Raw genomic sequence first — 14,371 nt, 5'->3', positions numbered from 1 at the left:
AACAAAAAAACCCAAAAACGCTAACAAAAAAAAAAAAAAATCGTGCCCTGCCCCATCCACACTCTCAGGTCTGTATATACCTGGGGATTTACAGGTTAGCTTCCCCATTAGACTGAGAGCTCCCTGAAGGCAAGAACAAGCCCTTAGCACAGGCATGAAATGCGGCAGAACAGAGGCTAAGTGTGAGGGAGCTGTGCTGTGTGGGGCTGCAAAGTTCAGCCTCAGGAGCCCAGAGCCCTCCTTCTTTCCATTTCATCTGTAGTGGTTCCCTTTTTTCACTCTCCTCCTTCCTTTCCTCCTCTGATAATTAACCTTCCTCCCAGAGTAGTCTTCAAAGCCTAGTCCTGAGCCTTTGGCTCCATAGTCATCCCTGGGAGCCTTGCTGCCTCCAGTAACCAACACCTCCCAAGTCAGCATCACTGGCTCTGCCTTTTCCTCTTTATTCTCATCCCATATTTACAGTTACCTGACCACCACTGCCGCTTGCACTTCCCACAGACCCCTCAAACCTGACATGCTGAAAGCCAATTCTCCCTTCCTTCTCCCAAGCTGCTCTTCTCCATCTCTGTCATGAGCAGTACCATCAGCATTCTTACCATCTCCTGATTTAGGAATCTCAGAATCCCCATTTTTCTTTCCCATGGAAATCCAATCACTAAGTTCCTACTCTTTCTTCCTTTGAAATATCTCTTAGATTAATTCTCGTTTCCATTCCCAATAATATCGCCCTAGTCCAGGTTGTCATCTCACCACAGACCTGGATTACTCCAATAGTTTCCTCTGGTCTTTTGCACTGCTAGTCTCTCTCCATCTTTCAATTTCTCTTACTTTGAGCCACCAGATGATTTTTCCTAATGTTTATAATTCCAAATCCAAATTCTACTCCCTAGATTTCTAGAAGGTCCTCCACAATCCATCTCCACAGAACTTAATACATCTCCCATTGTTGTACAATACACCCTCTACTACATTCAAATCCCCACTGGCCCCCGAGTTTGTCATGTCCCTTAAAAATAGCTGAGAGATGTTTAAAAAGAGTTTATCCTCACTTCTTAATACTTGCTCTCTCATCCAATGGAACTCCCCCCTTTTCCCTTAAAACAGTAGTGCAGTTAAACCAAACCAGCATATTTGCTATATTTGATAATGTGTGCTTTATTTCACACCTGTAGTCCACCACCTCTGTACTAAAAGGTGCAGTGTAGCTTTCAGCATTAGTCTTCCCAAGTTAAGACTGTTTTTCTTTGCTTTCCATTTCCAAATATGAAGAGACATGCAAACTAACAAACAGGAAGCAGAACCATGGCTGGGATTTGTGTGTTTGTATGTGTGTACACACACATGTACATAATAAACTCACAGAGTGCATACAGACCAGGCCTGTTGTCCTCATTGTTGGTTTGGTAAAAAACATTTTGACTCGGATTTCTGATCATGTGGTCATATTTGTTTAGAGGGGTGATTTTCCTCCATTTTAAAGAAAAAAAAAACATGAGGTGTTCAACACACAAATGGAAGACAGCATTTGAAGTTGACCAAACTTTCCAGAATAATGGTTGTCAGAATGTTCCTCAATTCACAGGCCTGGAGAGTCTGTACTTGGCAGGGTAATTTCAGCAACAGATTAACTCTGCAGAAATTCAAGGCATCCCTTTAAGCTTGAGAGTGTTGTAGACAGTTACTAACCCCCCTTTCCTTTTCCCTCTTCCCCAGCCAAGGTAGGGAAAAGTAGCAAAGCACTTTGTCCCTTTTCCTTCTGGTGTACCTGGCAAGGGGGTAAGTGAGGGTACGGTGATCACATGGTAGTTTCACAATTAGGGGGCGAGTTCTTGAGTGGGGGAAGCAGGAATCAGTGCTAGCCTCTGACTCTCTTAGCCCAATGTCCAACGGCAGCTTTTACAAACAGCAGGGAAGACGGAGCCCGCGTGGACCTTGCTCATGAGCTCTCTGGCAAGCAAACACAATGAAAAGGTGGCATTCTAATCAAAGTTGAGGGACTAAGCCACCAGTGGCAGTTTGAGCATTTATTTTTTTAAAAACCCACTATCTTCCTCCAATTTAGCACCAGACAGACATTAAATCATAGAATTGGGGCCACAGAGAGAATTGTTGGAGCTCTTTGGATAAAAGGAGGAGTTCAGCGATCAGAAGCCATATCAAGATGTACCTTCTTTAGAGGCTGAGCTAACTATTCTCTCAGGCTTTCTATTTATTAGAAATCACTTCTGGGGCATGTGGGGATATGTGTGCTTCCTAATGTTGTGCCAAGCCCCCAGTTCCAAGGTCTGAGCCCCACTTACCAGTAGTACAGAGTGTAGTTCGTGTCAGGAGGTGCCTTCTTCCCAGGAAGCCATGTACAATTCATTTGGCTCAGGTTGTGCCAAATACACCGTAGTCTTGTGACAGCAGACTCTGGGTCACCTGGAAAACCAGAGATCAGTGCAGCTTAGAACACTGTCTCGCCCCTTCTCCCCATAAAGGAGAAGAGCCGATTCACTTCTGCCTGCCCTCATCCTCCCCCACCATCCCCAACTGTGGCATCCTCGGGTACTTCATCATCTTTTCTCACAAGGTGAAAAGTCTCTAAGAGCTGTTGCAGTGATCAGAGAAAATATATGTAAAGACCTTGGCAAACTTGAAAACACCATACGAATGTGAACTCATTATTTATTCCTATTATGTGTGCAGCCCAATGGGGAGAAGCCATCAACCTGAGGTTACCTCAGCTGTGGTCACAAGGAGCTTGTGTTGTTTGCTCCCACTCTCCTTTTCTGTACCTTCTGAATTCATACAGCCCAGGGAGGCCCACCAAGGTCACATTCTCTTCTTCCCTCCATTCTCAAGATGTTCTTTCAGCACTTTAATAGAGGAAGGCTTGAAAGTCTAGGGCAGCATTTCCAGCTTTGTAAGAGCATCTCCCCACCTCATAAGGGAGAAGGCCAGCTTCAAGAATCGACTGGCCCAAGGGCTCTCGGTCCTATCCCTTGTTTGTGCTCACTGAAGCTCTGTTCTAGCCCTTGCTCTCCATATCCTCAGCCAACTTCTGATTTTTCTCAGTTCTGTCTGTGGATAACCAAATCCACGTATTTCTTGTGTTAATTACTATGGATGGGTTAATATGCTGAGCTGGTAGCTTTCTCAACATTTTCATAGGAGCCTTCCAAAAATAATGGCCTACGCCAAAAGAATGACAAGAAGGATGAGCAATTTCAGGCTGATAGTCTGAAACACAAAGAAAATGAAATCTGGGCTGGAGGTAGCCATCTAATGATTTCATTTTGTTGGCAGGAACATTAATGGTTCTTTGGACTTCTCTTGGATCACACCATGTAGTTACTGCTTAACCCTAGAAACAGCCCATAGTCTGTTCTTAGGCCCCCCACCCGAGAAAAAATCTGTAAAAATACAGATGAGACCCACATCTTGAGAAGACTTGCTTTGTGGCCTGCAAGTGGCCCTAAATGGTATCTCATCTCTATAGATGCCTAACTAAGGAAGACACATAAAAGTGGTTTTTGAACCATTCCTCTTAATTGTTAAGGATTTTCCAATATAAGTTAGAAATGTTCTTTCCAAAGTATTCATTGTAAGGTAGTGGCTGTCATTTCCAGAGTTGGTAGCTAGGCCCAAACAGCCTCACTTCCTATGGAAAAGGAGGCAGAGAGAAGGGTGAGCTCACATCCTAATCCAAGTTATCCCTTCAATCCCTAGCCTATGATCCATGTTGACCTTCGTCCTTTCTCCCATTCTGAGAGTGGGAAAGCCAGCTAAGCTAAGCAGATAGGGCCAAGGGGGATTGGCAGGGAGCTGCCTTCCTGTAAAAAGGAAGGGGAAGATGGAAGAGTTAGCTGCTGTGGGGCAATGACAGAGGCCTGTGGCTTGAAGAATTTCCAACTTGCTCATTTATCTCATCATCTAGCCATTTTACCAAGAACGCAGCCCTGCTAAGGCCAATTTGGGACTGTTCTCAATGCTGCTCCACTTTGGGACAGTGTCTAACTGGTCACAGCAGCCCTGTCACATTCTACAGCCCGGTTCCAGGTACCGTAACAATAAATAACTACAGGCACCAAGGGAAAGGAGACAACCTTGAATAGCCTGCTCTTTCAATTTCTAAGAGCTAATCACAAGGAAACTCATTTCTGCTAGACTGCTAAGCTTTTGTTTGTTTGCTTTTACATAAAGTGATATTGGCTTCTTGTCTACAATGTTCTCTCTTGGTCTCTCTCCCTCCCTGCTGCTCACTCCCCTTCCCCTCTTCCCTATGTTCTCACTCTTACAATAGAACTAACAGAAGTGAAATCGACCACCTCAGTGGCCAAGGAGCATGCTGGGAGATACTCTGAAATCAGAAAAGGGGCGGAATATTTGGAGCATTTGGATCTCTCAGCAAACACAAAGAAAAAGCAATCTGTGCTGGAGGTGGCCGTTTAATGGCATCTAGGAATGGCTTTCAGGATCTCTACAGGAAAGGAAGGGCAGAAAAGGAAAGGAGTAAGAAGGGGAAAGGTTGATTAACACGTCATTAGCAACTACTGACCAGTATATGCATTCTTTCTCATTTTTATAAAATCTTTGTGAGAATGCTCTAGGTAAAAAACAAAAAACAAACACCCCCCCCCACTGTTTTCTTGATTAAAACAAGAAAAGAGCATAGGCTCCTTTTATTTTTTATTTCTATCCCTGACTACTTCTTTATAGGATGGCTGAAAGGTGAATGGAAAGATAACCGTGTGCTTATTATTGATCATTTTAAAGCCCCAAAGGCTCTCTTCAATTACCGCAGTTCCCCCACAGACATACAAATCACAAAAGACTGTGACTGATGTCGGCACTTGGCAGATGATTGAATGGAGCTGTCAGAATCATTGACGTTGAAATGTAAGAGAAGGAGGTACACAAAGCTCCTGTGAGGCTCTCAGCAGGCAGGAAGGCTTTTCTTGGAGCAGCCCAAACAAAAGGAGAACTCCTATTCCACCACAAGGTCCTCTTCCAAATGTCTCTTTTACAAATGACACAGTATTGATGACACCAGTCTGGTGGGATTTGGTTTGTTCTATTTCTTCCCCAGTGGGCAGATCTGAGAGCCAAGGTATGAAGTAAAGGAGAACACTTGAGCTTATAATCTGTGGAAAACCTTCCAAACAATCAGAGCTATGGAAAGTGGAAGGGAGTGCCTGGGGAAGAAACGAGATTCATTTGAATTTGGTAAGCCAAGACTGGCTGACACCAGAGTGGTTGTGAGTGCTGTAGAGGAGATTCTTCTGTAAGCCAGACTAGATGGCCGGAGATCCCTTCCAACTCCAAGATTCTGTAAAAAAATTTATTTTGAGAGGCAGGCTTATAAATGACCTGTCCAGGGTCACACAGATAGTGTTAAGTGTCTGAGGCCACATTTGAACTTGGGTCCTCCTGACTCTAGGGCCAGTGCTCTACTACTGCACTATCTAGCTGTCCCTCCACTCCATCTTCCCCCCACCCCCTGCCAATTCTATAATTTTTTGATGAAATCATAGCTCCACCATAAATTATTTACATATACTATGTAGAAAGTGGTTCTAAAATCCTGTTTCTAGATGGCAATTTCATTTGCAGAGTTCCCTTCCTATTTAAGTTGTACACTTTGCAAAATATAAGATCATCTTGCTGCAGTCAAACTTTTGAAGTTGGAGCAAGCCTGACTACACAGGAACCACTGGGAAACTGGGATGCTGAAAAGTTCGCCATGTCCTCTTCTTCCCCAATAAATTCCAGTGGTTCCTTGTGATTTTCAGGATTAAATAGAAAATCTCCCATTGGATAATGTTGTAAAAAAATTACCTATGCATATGTACTGTCAGTAAAAAGTTGTAATTATTTAAAAAAGAAAAAGAAAATCTCCCATTGACTTTAGAAAATCCATCATAACCTGGTACCTTCTGATTTTTCCTGTCTTTTTATACCTTACTCCTCTCCACGTTCTCTGCTCCAAAGGACTTATGTCCCTGTATGGAGTCCCAGGATGAAACTCCAGGCATTTTTCTCTAGCTGTCTCCTATGCCTGGCATACTCTTTCACCTCCTGGCTCCCTTCAAGTCTTCATTGAAGTCCCACCTTCTGCAAGAAGCCTTTCCCAGTCCTTCCTTTTGAGATGACTTTCACCTTATTCTATAAATATATCATTGTACATCACTGCTTGCATATTGCCTCCCCTATTAAAATGGGAGCTCTTTGAGGGCAGGGACTGGGTCCTTCTTAGCACAGTATCCAGCACATAGTAGGCACTTATTAAATGCTGTTGGACCGCCTGCAAAGCTTTCCTGGAGTACTCTGCCTACCTCTTCTTTGCCCTCTTGCATCATGCTTATCTGTGCACACGTTCTTCTACGAGTCCCCAGGAGAATTTACCTTCTTTCAAAAGGAGATCATCATTTTCAGGGCTTAGCACATTGACACACACACAGCAAGTGCTTAATAAATCTACATTAACTTGGATGGTATCTATCATCCCTAAGGCCCTGACAGTGGAATCCTTTGGGTTAAGGTACTGTGTTAGAATACAAACCTATGTGAAGCCATTTTCACCCATTAACATGATAACACTGACTAATGTATGGGATTGTGCTAGAAAGGCCTTAACTCCGGCAAGCTTTGAAGATATGACCAGAATACTACTTATTACTGGTGACCATGGCTATTTATCTTGTTAGCGAACAGAGTCCAATTTCTTCATTTGTTAGCTTGGAAGATTATCATTTTGGAGTTGGAAGGAACCTCCAAGGCCATCTGGGGCAACTCCCTCATGTTAAAGATGAGAAAACTGAAACCCAAGATTACATGTCCAGCCTAAGGTTACATGGCTGCTTAGAGAGCTGAGATGCTTATTTGGAGTTCATAGAACATTATGCTATCATACAAAATGTCTCATTTACGGTTGGACGTTAAACAAAAGTCAGGGATGGTTTAGAACGAGCTAAAGTTGGGATAATGGGGAAAGAAAGATAGATGAAAGAGACAAGAGATAGCTTAAGCGTTGTGAAGGTAGCATGGTGGCACCAGTAGGGAAAAGTGTAGGGTAAGCAGGGAATGTTGAAAAGAAATGTTATCTATTTAATAAAGTTCACCCCAAACCAGTTTGAGGATCAATGAGCCATGGAAGCACGGACAATGTGGATTTATTCTCTAAACGAATGTTCATAGCTTCATAAAATAGCTTAAGAACCTCAGAAGCCAGCTAGTCTAAATCAGATCTGAACAAGCTTCCCCTGTAGTGTACCCAAGTGGTCAGCCAGTCTGTGGTTTAAGATCTCTAGTGAGAAGAAACCCATTATCTTGAAGAAGCCACTCTCCTTTGGGATAGCTCAGTTTAGGAAGATTTCCTTTGCTCTCTGACATGTTTACCCATTGCTCCTAGTTATATCTTCTATGGCCAAATAAAACCCATCTAATCTTTGCTTCCATAAGACAATTCTGCAAATACATCACCAAACCCTCTCAGTTACAACTCAAAAGCCTCAGATATTCCTAAGGCTTGTTATAACAAGACCCGCAAACGGAAAGATGAATCTTTTCCTGGTTGCCCTCCTATGGATATGCTTAAACTCACAGAATTCTTTCTGAACTGTGGAGGCCAGAGCTGAACAGGATATTCTTTATGGGGTCTGACTACAGGAGAGAACAGAAGGATTACCACCTCCATTTGTTCCAAACATTGTTTCTCTTGATGAAATTCAAGAGTACGTTAATCTTTTTTTACATTACATTTTATATTAACCTAGTAGATCATGCTATTGACCAATACTGAGTTTGAATGGACTTGAAGGACCATCTAGTCCAACCTAGGAAAGTGAGGGAAAGACTGTGATCACTGAATTCAGGACTTCATCTTGGAGGCACTGGGAAGATACTGAAAGCTTTTGAGTAGAGAAATGACATGACTAGAATTGCGTACTCAGATTCTAATATTTTATGCTGGCTGGAATGGAGAAAGGAATAATTGAGGCAGGAAGACCAGTCAGAAGTGATGAAGGCTTATGCAACAGGTAGCCAAGGGATAGAAAAAGGGGATTGACGTAAGAGACAGCATCCAGGTAAAAGGAATCCAGTGGTCTTTGCCCAGTGATTAAATATTAGAGAGTTGAGTCCAATTTGGCTGAATTTTTGAGCCTGGGTAAATGAGATAATGTTTCCATTAATAAAATGAGAGAAATTGAGAAAGAGAAAAGATTTGGATGGAAATGTCCTGCAGGTTGGTAAAAATGTGTACCTGAAGTCCTAGAGAAATTGAGGAGTTACCCCCACAGAGGGGATAGTCTAAAGCTTAGAAGCAGATAAGGTTCCCAAGAGAGTGACTGTAAATTGTATAAAAAGTTTACACATATTGAAATTAATATAATTTTAACATGTATAGTATATATTGGATTGCTTGTCATCTAGGGGAAGGGGTAGGGGAAGGAGGGGAAAATCTGAAACACAAGGCTAGGCAATGGTCAATGTTGAAAAATTATCTGTGCATATGTTTTGAAAATAAAAAGCTTTAAAAATAAAAATAAGAGTGACTGTGGAAAGAAGAAAAATGAGATGAAGATAAGGAACCAACAGTGGAGACAGAGAAATGGTCAGAGATGCCCAAATCATGAAATCCAGAGGAGAAAAGTATCTTAAGGAAAGAGCATTTGAGTACATATCAGAAATAATGCAGACTAAATGCAATTTAATTGGCAGGAAAATGGGCAATGATGACTTGGAAAAGAGCAGCTGCAAAAACAGTGGTGGGGACAGAAGGGTAAGAGGGATGAGCAAAGCTGGGTGGCAAAATAAAGGAGTGAAACGAAGTAGCAGGATGGACAGAGAGTTTTGTGCTAAGGACAGGACAGGATTGAAGTTGTTAGACATAGAAACAAACCAGTAGATTGGGAAATTTAAAAGCAAAAAATACATAGTAGGTGTAGGCTTTAGAAAGCAGGAGTGCTACCACTTCCTCTGAAATGGGACATAGAGAAGAAGATGGCTTAAAGTATGGAGGAGGAGAGTTAAAGGGATTTCAACAGATGGCCTCCATTTTTTCAATATAGCAATTTAGTTCAATTCTACCTTGAGTTGAGTGAGTAGAGTTGGGAGTTTGAGGACTACAAATACTTTAGAATACAAATGCTTTCCTTTGAAGCATACTAGAGATTGGATAAGAGATTCCCTAAAGGGCTGCCAAAAAGCCTCAGGGGCCAAGCTGGCAGAGAGCAAGAATTTGGAGGAGAGCTAATCTGTATATGGGAACTTGATCGAGTAAACTTTAGCAAAGTAGATGGTAGGGATTAAGTAGAATTGGGGATTGGCTGGGCGGGAGTGGCAACTGGTTTAAGGGATTGAAGGATCCTGGGACAGTAATTTTGAAGTAGTTGAGCATAGGGTCCAGGCTGATCAGAGAGGCCCAGTTTGAGCTCTGTGCCATCTTTTCTTTCTCCCTACCAGTCAGAGAAGAAATACCCCTACAGTCTAAAGCAAATCTCTTCCCACTCATTTCATTGATATCATTTTTTGCTACACACACACACACACACATACACACACACACACACATACACACACACACACACACACACACACACACACACACACACACACACACAGTCTACTATCTACTGTCCTTTGCTGCCTTGAAAAATGCTTAGTTCTCCCCAATTTAAAAAGCACTCTTATTTGACCCTATTGCTTCCTTTACCTACTGGTTTTTTTCCAGTGTCTTTCAAAGGCCAAACTTCTTGTAAAAGATGTTGCATTTGCTGTCTCCACTGTCACCCATTCATTCCCTAAGTCTCACAACTCTCTGCTGAAATTCGACTCCCTAAGGTCATTGATGACAAGACAGTCATTAAACCCAATGGCTTTTCCACTGCCCCTACCCTCGATGAGCTGTCTCTGCAGCAGTCACACACTGCTGAACACAAAGGCCTAAGGAGGATCTTTTGCTTGACTTGCATATGACCCTATCTCCTCCATTTCCTTCTGCCTCTTTTCTGGCCCCTCTTAGGTCCTGAACCATAAGTTTTGGGTGTTGGTTCTCTGTCCCTTCTCTCACAGGCCATTGGCCATTGCCAAGATTCCAAGCAGGAAGGGACTCCCTGGATTAGCCTCATTTTAGAGATAATTTTACCTTCTGGGGGCATGGTGCACATTTGTACGGCATCACTAGGATTTGTGCTCCCCACGCTGCACTGTGATCTCACTTGAAGGCAAATTCTTTCATTTAGGGCCACCTCTTCAGTCCGAAAGTTGTTTAAACTGATTACCTAGGAGTAAAGATAAAAAAGCATGATTTTATCTTGTGAAGGGAGAAAAACATGTCCAAACTGAGAAGTTAACTGTGTTTCATTTCTGGGGTCCAGATCCACAATAGCATTGCTACTGGGAACCACCTCCACCAAACATCTGGCAAAGTGCTTTTCAATTTTGGGTCTTAAAGGACTTCTTAGTGCTGCAATATGCTCAGGGTCACACAACTAGTATGTATCAGAGGCAGGGTCTGACCCCTAGTTTTTTTAATTCCAAGGTCAGCCCTCATCCACAATATCATGCAGTCTCCTCTTAAATATAACTTGAAAAGAAATACAAGGAGCATCTAAACTGCCCAATACAGTCCCAAATACCTTCAGAAATAATGGGAAATAAGCTCATTCTCAATTTAAGTACACATAAGGTGATATGTGAAATATACTTCAAATAAAGAAAAAGGTGTCTTTTAAGTGCATTTCCAAATAAAAGATATCCTGTTCTGTAATAGATTGGGTTTAGATTTATGGAGATATCAGTACAGATAAGTTTTCAACTTAGTTCTTGGTACTCAGACCATCTCGGCTCAAAAATCAAAATCCTAAGGGAATTCTGAACATTCTAGCATCTCATTCAAGACTAATACACTCTAATGGGAATAATAGTATTTCCTTTTTTCGGTGAAAACTTTTATATTTTTTTCAGATTACATATAAAAACAATTTTTGACTTTTGTTTTAAAATTTGTTTCGCGGTCCAAAATTTTCCCCTTCCCTGAGATGGCAAGCGATTAGCTATAGATTGGATATGTGCAGACACAAAAAACATTTGCATTAATAATTGTATTTTTAATACCATACTGTTAAGAATGAATAGCTATTGTATGAAGAGGTATTCTGATGGAAGTGGATATCTTCAACATAAAGAAGATCCAACTCAATTCCAGTTGATCAATGATGGACAGAAATAACTCCACCAAGAGAAGGAACACTGGGGGGTGAATGTAAATTGTTAGCACTCCTGTCTATCTACCCAGGTTACTTATACCTTCGGAATCCAATACTTAACGTGCAACAAGAAAATGGTATTTACACACATATATTGTATCTAGGTTATCCTGTAACACATGTAAAATGTATGGGATTGCCTGTCATCAGGGGGGGAGGGAGTGGAGGGAGGGAGGGATAATTTGGAAAAATGAATACAAGGGATACTATTATAAAAAAATTACTCATGCATATATACTGTGGGAAAAAATTCTAAATAAAAAGAAAAAAAGTTTAAAAAAAAAGAATGAATAGCTATGCTGGAAAAACTTATACTGTAACATAGAGGTTAAGCTCAAAATTGATGGGGGGAAAAACCCAAAGCAAATGGGACCATATGAAGCCCATAGCAGTGATTATGATCTAGATCTTCCACAGATAATTTTTCTCTAGTCTTCTCACAAGAGTCTGAGATAAGCAGAACTTTCAGCTTTGAAGAAGCCATCTCATGAACACACAGAAGAGAGAGGATTAATCTCAGCCAATTCTACCTTTTCCTCTTATTGGCTAACCTGAGCCTAATTAAGGACTCATTAGAAATTTGAGACCAGAGTGACCCCTGAAATGACTCCTTAGGCCTACGGCTCATTTGGCTGGCTCATACTGTATTTCTTTTTAAAGGATTTCTGATCAGTGTTTCATGAACGGCTGTGTTAGTGTTAACAGTTTTTTTTTTATGAATTTAGCAAATGAGATAGGTCTTTCCTCATGACCTAAACCTGGGGTAGCACAGGCTTTTTATACTATGGTAATGATACCCAATCATTTCTCATTGTACAGTGAAAAACAACTATTTTTTTGTAATGCTTAAGAAAGAGCTAAGACCATTTTTATGGTCTCTGAATCTCAAGCCTAAAAATGACCTTCCAAGGTTACTTAGTCACTTTAAGATATTTAAATTCTATCTCTTGAATCCTAAATTGTAATGTTCTGTTCTCTAAAGATGTAATCTTCTCTGGGTGCAGGTTTCTTGGGGAGCTTCTGGAGACAGCCTTAGCTTCAGTTCAGTTTCAATAATCCCAAATACAACCAGGAGTTAAAGTCCAGATCCTTTATTGTGTCCTTCAAATATTATCTCTTCCAAAATCTTATCTCCTTCACTAGGGGCTCAGCTAGTTTTCTGGAGGCCTTCCTCTCTCCTTGGTTCCCGAGAGCTCTCCAGCCAGCACAAATGTGGAAGTTGGAATGAATCTGCCTCTGCCTCCAAGAGTGTGGGATTGTGGGTGTCTGCCTTGTGAATCTCCTGGAAGTCCATTCTAGTTCTGAATCTCCTCCCAGTGGGCTTGTTCTTTTATATGCTCTCTAAAGGTATAAAGCCTAATATGTGAACCAGTCAGCAAACTCCTTTAAAGGTTTGAACTAAGTACATAAGTACCTTGTAAGAATTCTAACACTAAATATCTAGTTAAATTGTTTCTTTAACATACTGCAAGGATACATGAAAACATACTGCTGATCCATGTGCTTTGCAAGCCACAGAAGGGAACTAATAACTTCTTAGTAATTTCCTTTGGAAAATCTTTTTTTTTTTTTTTTTTGGGTTATTTTTTAAGTTACAAACTGTCTTCTTCCCTCCCTTCCCACCCTGAACTAGAGAAGAGCCACCACTGGACACAGAAACACACACACAGATGTATATGCATATATGTAAAACCAAACTATGTGTACTTCTATTAATTAGTTCCTTCTCTGGAGGTAGATAGCATATTCTTTCATAGGTCCTTTGTACCTAATTTGAATATTTATAATACTCAGAATAACTTAGTCATTGACAGGTGTTCTTAGAACAGTGTTGCTGTTCTCTTGGTTCTACTCATTTCACTCCTTAATTTACTAAAATATTTCATTTTTTACTAAAATTAACCTGTTCATAATTTGTTATAGCACAGTAGCATTCCAGCATAATTATATCACAATTTGTTTAGCCATTCCCCAGTTGATGGGAATTCTCTCAAATTCCAGTTTTTTGCCGCCACAAAGAGAGCTGTGATAAATATTTAGAATATATGGATTCTTTTCCTTTTTCCCTGATCATCCTTGGGAAACAGACCTAATAATGCTCTTGCTGGGTCAAAAGGTATACATATTTTTATAACTCTTGGACCATAATTCCTGATTGCTCTCTAAAATGGTTGAATCAAATCATGATTTTAGTGGGCCCAGGTATGCTATCCACTTCCTGATGAAGAGGATGTGGTACAGAGGAAGATGTAAATATTGTAGAGATGACCAATTTGGGAATTTGTTTTTCTTTGGCTATAATTGTTCTAAGAGTTTTGTGTTTCTTTTCATTTTTATCCATTTGATAAATAGATGGTATGAAGATTTGAGTAAAATAAAAAAGAGAAAAAACAAAACAAAAGGGTTGGATCAGTTTACACTTTCACCAACAGTGTACATCCCCTGCAACATTTTCCATTTCCCCCTTCTATCATTTTAGCCAATCTGACAGGTGTGAGATCTCAAAATTGTTTTAATTTACATTTTTCTAGTCAAGAGTGATTTGGAAGACTTTTAAAATAATGACAGATACTTTTTCTTCTTTGACCATTTATCAATTGAAGAATGAGTCATGTTCTTATAATTTTGACAAAGTTTTCTAGTATTTATGATATGAAACCTTTATCTGAGAAACTGTCTATTAAATTCCCTCTTCTTGCCCCCTATTTTCTGCTTTCCTCCTAATTTTGGCGACATTGGTTTTAGTTGTATAAAACCTTCTTAACTTGATATAATCAGAATTATCCATTTTACATCTCACAATGTTCTCTCGTCTATTTATAAATTGTTCTCCTATCCTTAAATCTGATAAGTAATATGTTCCATGTTATTCTAATTTTCTCATGATATCTCTATTTATATCTAGATCATATATTCATTTTGACCTTATATTGTTAAATAGGGTAAGATACTAGTCTATTCCTAATTTCTGATAGACTGCTTTCCAGCTTTCCCAACTTTTTTTTTTAACCAAATAATGAACTCTGATCCCCACAGCTTTAATCTTCACATTTGTCAAGCACAGGGTTCCTATAATTATTTGCTACTGTGTATTGTATGTCTACAGTGATCAACCTTTC

At 40.4% G+C, this 14,371-nt stretch overlaps 1 protein-coding gene and 1 long non-coding RNA gene across 3 annotated transcripts in view; one reads left to right on the top strand and one right to left on the bottom strand.

The window, feature by feature from the left end:
• IL13RA1 (interleukin 13 receptor subunit alpha 1) overlaps positions 1-14,371 on the bottom strand; it is a 35,766-nt gene that overhangs the window by 13,896 nt on the left and 7,499 nt on the right. For both annotated transcript variants that reach the window (XM_074277431.1, XM_074277432.1), the window contains exons 3-4: positions 10,130-10,265; positions 2,301-2,421 (exon numbers count right to left, since the gene is read on the bottom strand). In XM_074277431.1, the coding sequence (XP_074133532.1) occupies positions 2,301-2,421; positions 10,130-10,265 (257 nt within the window). The remainder of the gene's footprint in view (positions 1-2,300; positions 2,422-10,129; positions 10,266-14,371) is intronic.
• LOC141548492 (uncharacterized) overlaps positions 1-14,371 on the top strand; it is a 47,023-nt gene that overhangs the window by 25,373 nt on the left and 7,279 nt on the right. The window lies entirely within an intron of this gene.

The sequence above is a fragment of the Sminthopsis crassicaudata genome, chromosome X (assembly GCF_048593235.1).
Source record: "Sminthopsis crassicaudata isolate SCR6 chromosome X, ASM4859323v1, whole genome shotgun sequence".
NCBI classification, from domain to species: Eukaryota; Metazoa; Chordata; class Mammalia; order Dasyuromorphia; family Dasyuridae; genus Sminthopsis; species Sminthopsis crassicaudata.
Note: the sequence above shows the minus strand (reverse complement) of the source record. Positions and strands in the feature narration are given on the sequence as shown.